This window comes from Mus caroli, chromosome 17 (genome assembly GCF_900094665.2).
Source record: "Mus caroli chromosome 17, CAROLI_EIJ_v1.1, whole genome shotgun sequence".
Taxonomy (NCBI): Eukaryota; Metazoa; Chordata; class Mammalia; order Rodentia; family Muridae; genus Mus; species Mus caroli.
Genome location: NC_034586.1, coordinates 60,500,231 through 60,509,872, shown reverse-complemented (window position 1 = coordinate 60,509,872; position 9,642 = coordinate 60,500,231). Strand labels below are relative to the sequence as shown.

The 9,642-nt window shown below is 40.4% G+C and overlaps 1 protein-coding gene across 2 annotated transcripts in view; it reads left to right on the top strand.

The window, feature by feature from the left end:
- Pja2 (praja ring finger ubiquitin ligase 2) overlaps positions 1–8,082 on the top strand; it is a 51,748-nt gene extending 43,666 nt beyond the window's left edge. For both annotated transcript variants that reach the window (XM_021186545.2, XM_021186544.2), the window contains 3 exons: positions 1,659–1,773; positions 2,180–2,301; positions 5,567–8,082. In XM_021186545.2, the coding sequence (XP_021042204.1) occupies positions 1,659–1,773; positions 2,180–2,301; positions 5,567–5,692 (363 nt within the window). In that variant the 3' untranslated portion in view covers positions 5,693–8,082. The remainder of the gene's footprint in view (positions 1–1,658; positions 1,774–2,179; positions 2,302–5,566) is intronic.
- Positions 8,083–9,642: the final 1,560 nt, after the last annotated feature.

The following is a 9,642-nucleotide window of genomic DNA, read 5'->3' as shown; positions in this document are numbered from 1 at the left end:
AAATCTGCCTGCCTCTGCCTCCCGAGTGCTGGGATTAAAGGCGTGCGCCACCACGCCCGGCTAAACACAAAAATTTTACTGGACATGACATTCCTTAATGAAATGGAGGGAGGCCTTTCCTCTGCCTGATTACTTTTTGGGTTTATACCTAGAGAAATGTATTGAGCAAAAAATTTATTTTCTTATCTTTATGAATGTATGTGTGTGGAGTATTTGAGTGTGTGTATGTGAGAGTGTGTTTTATCAGTGCACATTTGGTTTGTTCCTTCCCACTGTATGGCTATTATAAGTCATGCTGTGATCAGATACATCTGTGCTAGTCTGTGCTTTCAGCTGTTTTGAGAAGTTGAATTGCTGGATTGCATAGTAACTGTTTTTATTTATTTATTTTCATTTAGTTATTTATTTGGTTTTGTTTGTTTGTTTTTGTTTTTTTTGAGACAGGGTTTTTCTGTATAGCCCTGGCTGTCCTGGAACTCACTTTGCAGACCAGGCTGGCATTGAAATCCGCCTGCCTCTGCCTCCCGAGTGCTGGGATTAAAGGTGTGCGCCACCGCGCCTGGCTTTATTTGGTTTTTTTTTGAGACAGTGTTTCTAGTGTGTATCATTGGCCATTCTGGAACTCACTCTGTAGACCAGGCTGGCCTTGAACTCACAGAGATCCACTTGCCTCTGTCTCGCAAGTGCTAGGATTAAACAGAGTATGACGCCACCACCTGGCTAAGTAATTCTAGTTTTAAATGTTTAAGAAGTTTCCATACTGTTTCTGTATTAGCTACGACATTTTTGCATTCATACCAGGAAGGGGGCCCAGTTTTGATAGCCATCCCAATAATAAAATATTAAGCTAGATTGATGGAGTGTTATAGCTTTGTGATCTTTCGATGTTATTAGGATATGCCTGCTAACAAGTGATAAACTGTGTGGTATTAGTTGTCTTGATTGAGAGCAGATCAGAAAGAAGACTCCATTGTGACTTGGGATTACTGGCCGAGGTTTTCTGGAAGAGTGGGACTTAGAGGATGGACAGAGAGTGCCAGGCAAAGGAAACAGCAGCATGTGCAGTAAGAACGCACAGTGAGAGCCGCCGCAGCAGGGGACAGCCTGCCTGTCAGATGAGAGGGACAGGATGAGTCATACAAACGTGCACGTGACCACTTGCTTCTCCCAGCCTTCACTGGACAGTCATTTACAGGGACTTAAGCCCCTAAATAAAGGTGGCTGGGTAACTTGTGGACTAGTGTGTGCATGTGCTGATCCTGTGCAAGTAAATAAAGCCACAGGAGTCAGTTTGTTACACAGTTGTCACAGTGTAAACACTAAGGTGTTCCTTTTTCTGACGTTGTTGATCCCACATAGGAGATCTGACCAATCATTTGAAAAATGTAGTTATAATGAGCAAGGAGCTTATTACTAAAAATAAAACCAAGCTTGTGATAGGCTGGGCTTTCTACAGACGTGTATGTGTGTGCTTATGTACATGCATACACGTAAAGGAGACGTATTTGACTTGATCTTGGTGGTTAAATAGGCAAAGGACTAACAGGAAAAGAATGTGGGAATGTGATAAATATAGGTTGATGAGACATCTTAAAAATGGTTTCCCATTACTGTTTTGCAGTTTCTTCTAACAAAGAACTATACTTTTTCCTTTTCAGACTGCGCTGGCACATTTAGAGTCCCTTGCAGTAGACGTTGAGGTGGCCAATCCACCTGCCAGTAAGGAAAGCATTGATGGGCTTCCAGAGACTCTGGTTCTAGAGGACCACACTGGTAATGTCTAAGTTCTCCAGGTGGGATGCATGGCATGTGGTAGACTTTGATGTGTTATTGGGGCTCTTAGGAGATGAAGTAGTTAAGTAATATATATAAGTATACATATATGTATTCATATATTAGTAATATACAATGTATATTACAAAATATATTTTTTAAGCCAGAAGCTGACAAACTTTCACCTAGTAGAAAATGTGTAATAAAATCACAAAGATTAAGTGTAAACCAGCTGTCTTTTTAAAAGAGGAATGCTGATGAAATTCCTAATTATTTTGCTAGAGTCGTGCTTGTCAGTTAACTGGTCAACCTCTGCCTCTTTCATCTTCCATGGCTGTCACGTGGGATCAGTCTTATTCCTGTTGAATGCTATGCTTGACACATGTGCACTGTTTGTTGTTCTTAGCCATCGGCCAGGAGCAGTGCTGTCCCATCTGCTGCAGCGAGTACATCAAGGATGACATTGCCACAGAGCTGCCTTGCCATCACTTCTTTCATAAGCCCTGTGTCTCCATCTGGCTACAGAAGGTGAGTTTCAAGGACTTCTTAAAACTTAATGCATAATAGTTTCACAATACTTAATATAAGTAGTAACAATAGTGACCTTTAAGCTGATTTCATCTAGACACATATCTAGACAACAGCAGCTATTTAATGTTTTTTCACTTACGGGGCCCTGAAATTGTTTTCAGAAGTATCTGAAAAGGCTCTTTTATACCACTCAAGGTGTATTGTGATAATAAAACGGTATTTTGCAAGTATGCACAGATGTTTCTAGACATGTATGAGACAAATACAATAATCAAGTGACCCCCTTCTCTAGTTTTTATAGACCTACCTTAATGACTTACCAGTAATTTTAAGTGTATTTGAGTTACATAAGAAAAAAAGAGTTTCACTAACACCCCGTGATCTCTGTTGTCACATGACAGGTGCTGACCATCTAGCTTAGTAGAAGCCCCAATTTGCTTTCCTGGCATTGTCTTGCAGTTGTAGCTCCGTCTTCCCTGGAGCAGCCCCACCCTGCCCCCTCACTCCTTCCCTCCTTTCTTCTCATCTGTTGCCTTCTACTGTCACTATGTTCTTAACCTGTGTTTAAAGTCCCTGAAATCCAGTGTAGAGATGTTCACTGTTCCTTCCAGCATCTGTTGCCATTGCATCCTGGGTTGTGATAAGGTGTATACTCACTGGACTTTCGAGTTTGCTGAAATCTTTTCTATTATTCCTCTGCCTCCCTCAGCTGCTTCTTTGCCCTGTCTCCAGTACCTGTATCCCCACCCACCAGTGCACACATCTATGCTGTCCCCAGTTGTTGGCATTTATGGGATTGGTTTTCTTTATTTTTTTTTTCCTCCAAAGTGATTGTACAGGTTTTCTTCTAATACCTAATAGATTTTTAAAAATATATTTCTAAGTACTTTTTTTTCTGTTCAAACTTTTAAAACATTCTATTTATGTGCTTCTGCCTCTCCCCTCCTACCCCCTCTCCCCCCCCCCAACTCATTTTGGTTAGAATTTTTTATTGTGATAGCGCTAAATTTCTTCATTCTGTAGGACACTTGCTCTGAGTTGGATAAATGGAACACAAAAATGTCCATGAAATTCAGTGCTCTTTTACGTTGAAGTTGAGTGTTCTACCTGATTAGTGCTGGCTTTTCCATTTTAATTTGAAGGTGTTTTTTTAACATCTATTCCTATGGTGATATGTATATCATAGTGTTGTGAGAGCTAGTGTGATAACCTAGGAGGCAGCCAGTGCCTAGTAAGTGTTAAAAGCATAAATAACAGCAGCTCTAGTAGTAAAAATTAGAGATGACTTGTTAAAGAAATAGCAAATAAACCTTAATTTATGGTACAGATTACAAAGACATGTCAGAAAATTGAGTGAATTGCATGTTAACGCAAGGATTGCTGATGACCATGTGTGCTTCGAGTCTCAAGACTTCCCACACAGTGGCTGATGCTTTCTCTTAGCCTGTTTATTTGCTGTTATGTTGATGATAGCATAGGTGGCTATTTCAAACAATAGAATATCTGCCTCACGTTTTATATAAAGTTGGACTAGCCCATATTATATTTAATGTATTTATATATTATAGTATAAGCACCTGGTCTGGAGAAGTAACAGTAAGTTAGCAGAAGTTAAGGTCAGAACTATGTAGGAAAGAACTTGTAATTCTAGTGCACGGTAGCAGAGGTGATGCTAGTCAGAAGATATTGCTGAAATTAGAAGGACAGCAGAAATAGAGGCTACAAATCTGCACAGTGTGTATCTGAGCCTGTGACTCATGTCCACCCCTGCACACCTGCCAGCCCTTCAACCTTTGCCTCCTTGCCTGTGGTAGTGCCTGCTTCATTTCTCATCTCATTCTAGCAAACTGTGGCTCTGGTCCTGTGACGTCCCTTTCCTTAAACAAGACAGATTGAGGTGATGTTCTTTAACTTGAAGAATAGTGAGTGGATTTCTGTCTTGGCTTTCAAGGCCTTCTGTTCTCAAGCCCCTAAGCCATGCCCTCAGATATGCTCTTCTGTGCATTTGCTCTTGAAGCCTGGCTCTCCTCTATATCATCTGTAAGATGAGACACAGAACTAGATAAGTTGAAACCCTACCTTTTCAATATGACAAGCTTTCTTTACACTCTCAGTTAGTTATAGAGACTTAAGAAGGACTCTGTGTTTTGTACAATTGTGGTTCCCACTAGATGTACTGACGTTCTGTTCCCTATTGCAGTGGTTGTTACATGTGTTAAGATGACATAGCTAGTACATCCTAGGCCAAAGCTACACTTGTTTGTGTGATACTGCTGTTAGAAGCCACTCACTGTGGCAAGTTATGTACTTGATGTCCTTGACTTTTTGCTATAGTGTGGGCTAACAATCTAGTTTTCGTCATCTGAGGAAAAACTTAGCATGAAGCTACTCCTGGGGACAAGGTTCCTAAGATAAAACTCTTTGTCGCTTTCAACAGTGTGATAGCTTCACCACCCTTCTATCAGGGAGATCTACTGGGACAAAGATTAGATTTGCAAGGAAATGATCTATCGTCTGTTAGATGCTAGATCTCTGTTGTCTTCCGTTGGTCCTAAGACCTTTACTTACCTTCTCTTCCAGGTCTGTGGTTGGCTTGTTATTTACATGGCACATAGCTTGTTTTTTTTGTAGAAATGGATTCCCTGGTAAATACAGTAAGGTCTGAAGTCCAAGTGTTTTATCACATCTGTCTACACTAACATGTATGTAACTACATGTTACTACATGTATATAACAAGGAAGGGACTGGTGGCAGTATACTTTGGTGAGCCAATTATGTGGTATCTTTCCCAAACATGACCATAGTACACAGTTTCCTCTAAAAGAAATTTGAGTCTGGCATTAAAATGTTGAGTTGTCCTACGTCAGTGGGTTTGAGGTGTTTTTTGTTTGTAAATATTTGATTTGGGGGGAAAGATAACTGCAGTTAAAAATGCATGTGCCTTTTACAGAGGAGCTGAGTGTGGTTCGTAACAGCCAGGTCAAATGAATTACAATTGCTGTATCTAGCTCTTGGGGAATCTTAACACACTGTGGCTCCATGGGTACCTAGCCTGATGTACACACACACACACACACGCACACGCACACGCACACACACACACACACACACACGCACGCACGCACACGCGCGCGCGCACACATAGAAATTTAAAACAAATCTTTTCTTAAGAGATACTTGGCTTGCTTCTAGGCTAATGATACTATGATTTCTGACTGACTGACTGACTGACTGACTGGTTGGTTTGTTCCCTCTCCCCAGTCCGGAACATGCCCTGTGTGCCGCCGTCACTTCCCACCCGCAGTTATTGACGCATCTGCAGCTGCTTCCTCTGACCCTGACCCTGATGCCTCGCCTGCAAATGACAATGCTGAAGAAGCCCCGTAAACCATCCCGTGGAAATGAGATCAAAATCCTACACAGTAAATCTGCAAATTCCTTCTAAATCTGATGTGCAAATGATTATATATAAATATATTTAAAATGCTCTATATAGTATATGCCATAGTTTAGAAAGAGAATACTAACCTTTCTAAACTGAACTTAGGTTTGCAGAACATACTAAACCTTTTCCAGCTGAATGTTGAAGCAGTGCATCCATCTTGTTTAGTTGACCATGGTGTTGATTGTGACGTCAGTAGTCATCTCTGTGGCATACCTTTCTGTTGTGTCTAAAGAGCTGCCACTAAGAGATCATCCTTAAGCTCCCTTCCCACATCAGACGTGGAGACTGTGGTCACAGCAGTAGTAGTACAACTTGGTTTCATTGAAAATAAACTGAATTCTAAAGCATGCTTTTTCACTGGTCCCTTTGCTTTTGCTACATCGAAACCTCTTGGTTTATAATAATACTGAGAAGGTTAAGATTGGAGCTTTTCAGAATGCCAAACAAAGACTAACATTTTGACCAGAACACCAAAAAAAAAAAAAAAAATACATCTTGGATGTAAACCTCCTGAAATGGTCACATAATAAACTCTTCAGTGAGCACTGGATGTGTTTAAAGGCGAGTAAAGCATGTGAATAATCGGATGTGCTTCATGCGTGGCACAGTTTCATGTTTTGGCCTTATGAAGCACTATCTAAGCCCTGATCCAGTCTGCTTCTACTTGCTAAATACTTGAAGGTCCAGGACACTCTTGACATGTTTGTTTAAGAAGTTGGATAGAGTTAGCTTAAAGTAGTTTGGGTTCTACTTTAGAAGGTCTGAAGGTTTGCACATGGTCATGTTCGTAACTATATCACCCCAAATAAGAGGTGCACAGCTTTTAGGTGATCACAGGAGTGGGCAAGTCTGTACAGACATCGGTGTAAACGTCGCTCACTGTGAAACCTGACATCAGCACAGGGGAACAATGGCTTAGAAGGCATAGAGCAAGTGTGCACCCACCTGCTCCTCTGCTCATAGTGTCGGGAATGTTTATGTAGCTTCCGAAATGCAGTTTCATTTAATAGCTCTGTGTAATATCTCTGAGCATTTATAGTCTTTCCTTTTTTCCAGTCTTAAAAATAAATGAATTTTCACTTTTGGCACATTTGAGGCTTAAATATAAGAAACATAACACTTGCTTTCTGATTTTTGCATATATTGTAAATGTGGCTGGTATTTACAGCAAATACTGTGTATCCTTTTATGGGTAAAACACAAGTGAACATTGCATGCAAGTAATGTGGTGAATTTGTAATTTAGAGGTTTTCTGGGGCTTCTGTGACTTTGGATGCTTAAATTGAGGCCTTAATGTTGCTCTAGTTAGCATGTTTCCTCCTGATGTATATAGTCAGCGTTGTATAAACTAATCTCTGCTTGTTTTCTACTCTGTGATCTTTCCATACTGTATTTCATTGATCAGTTAGTGTCAGAAGTCATACCAGATTAACATTAGTTCCTATGTGTATACTGTGGATATTTGTGAATTGTGTGGTTTATTTGTTTTCTTTTATGTACTGTTGATTAGTTATGGCACTTACTGATTAAACTTACACTGCTGCAGATTGCTGTGTAACAAGCCACATGTTATGTTTAGTCACTACGGGACCTTGGTTTTTCTTCTAGATAGCAGCTGTCCCAAAGAAAATATTTCTTCTTTGCCTATTAAGATGTAGCTATCATCTGCCAGTTGTTAAAGGGGTTTGGTTCCAAACTCAACCAGAGAGTTGAACGTAAGAAAGCTGTTGTTGTTTTTGCTTTCCATCTGTTACCGTCCCTCACTGTTGGCTCCTTACTACGCATACACAGCTGCCGTGGGGAGAAAGCTGAATGAGACTTGTTTCAATTTTTTTAGAAAAGAAAATGAAGTTTTAGGACTTTCATGGTAACAAACCTGACAAGTTCAGACCCCAGTATATTATTTGATCTTATCTTGGATCCTTTTGAAAAGTTAAGAATATATGAAGGTAAATTAGAAATAGTAAAAATATTGATAAAATGTCATTTATCTTATTTCTCTATTTTATGTTGTTACTTGGCCTATTAATTTTAATTTTTTGAACATTTTCTTATTTCTCGTATGTGAATGCTGATATTTAAAGTTCAACTCATGTGGATTTCTTTTGTGTTTCTTAGTTGTTATCTCTAAGCTAACTAACTTTTAAGATTATTTGTGATATGGATTTATATATAAGCTGTTAAATATATATGAACTGTTAAAACGGAATGCAAGGTTTTCAAAAGCCCAGGTCTAACTGTGATGATTGGTTTATTGTTCTACAATCCCAGCCTGGCATTTTCCGTGTAAATCATAAACAATAAACAGGATATACTCGGTGTTCATTTCTAATATTTAATTGTGTGCTCCTATCACTTTTAAACACAACCCTTGAAGGATTTAGAGTCAGTAACAACACAACCCTTAAAGAGCTCTGGATTGAGCTGACGGGGGGGGTAGGGACCACATAGTCACTTACAGAGGCAGCTAGCAAGCTTGAGCTGTTGCAGAGGCTCTGACTTAAGAGCAGTTACCCTTTCCTGCCTGACATTCTCAGCAATCCCACAGTCCTCTGCAGAGCTTGGCTCCTGGGCTGACTCAGACTATGGAAACGCTTGATGTTCTGTGATGCCTCACTTCAGTTGACTGTCTCCAAACCTAACGTGGGACTGCTATCAATTATGCCCATCAAGAATGATCTTTCATGGTTCATAAAGGCCTCAAAGGCATGTTTCTGAGTCAGTTACGTAATAGGTTATACCCACATTATTAAATTAAACAAAAGCTGATTTTGTTTAGAAGGATTAGAATTCTAATTTTCCTAATAAAACATGCTAGAAAAATAGTCTTAGAGTTAAGAATAGCAATAGTGTTCCTATGCCCCCACAGCAATGCAAAACTACTTCTGAAGTGGCTGGCATCTTCTTTGTCCAGTCATTGATGCTACGGACACCTTTTCCTCCTGCAAAGGGCAAAGGCAGGATTTCACTATAGAAAGTGTCATTCCGATTCTGTATAGATAGCATACATATAAGATTAGAATAAAAAATTCTGTCTCTTGTGTTCCTACCTTCATATCCTCCTTCAGGCTCCACGGTTTTAAATGGTACAGTATATCTGGTCAGACCAGTCTAAGGCTGGCTCTTTTAGTCATTCTCTTAAAGTATTTGCCTCATAAGGTAAACAGGACTTTCTGTAATCTAACTAAAATAGAGGGTTTAGAGGCATTTTTTCCAACTTCAAAATCATTCTGAAGGCTAGGTGAAGTTCGTTGCTATCCTCACTCTTCGACAAGCTGCTGGCATGGCTGAAGAACCCCATGGGCATTATCCTCGAGCCCATACCTACTCCTAACTTACTGACAGAGTTTCTTGATAACCTAACTGAAGAGCACACCCATCCACAATGATTTTAATGTATAAACATCCTCCCAGACGCTGTTAGCGCCAGCGTTGATGAAGCAGACTTTCCATGTTTGGTGGGGAATTTGTTAAGTAAATGTTGAGGATAGACTGCATACAAAGCCCTAGGGTAGCACTATAGACAGCTCTCTGGGTTGATGGGTTAGTATGGCTGTCTTGGAACTCACTCTGTAGACCAGGCTGGCCTCGAACTCAGAAATCCGCCTGCCTCTGCCTCCCGAGGACTGGGATCAAAGGTGTGCGCCACCACCACCCGGCTAGTACTTCCAGTTCCTGTAACTGCCAGCCACCCTGTGGGCCCGCGTTTTATCTCTTGCCAGGCTTTACAGATATGTCTTTGAGAATGGTTAAATCTGCTAGTGTGTTAGGGAAGGAAGAAAAGGAAAGGCTGGAAATGCCCCCTTCCTAACAAAACCGTGTTAAGCTCTGTCTTCCTGCTGCTCATTTGCCATCTGTTGTTAGGTAGGCTGTTCTAGGTCTGATAAGACTT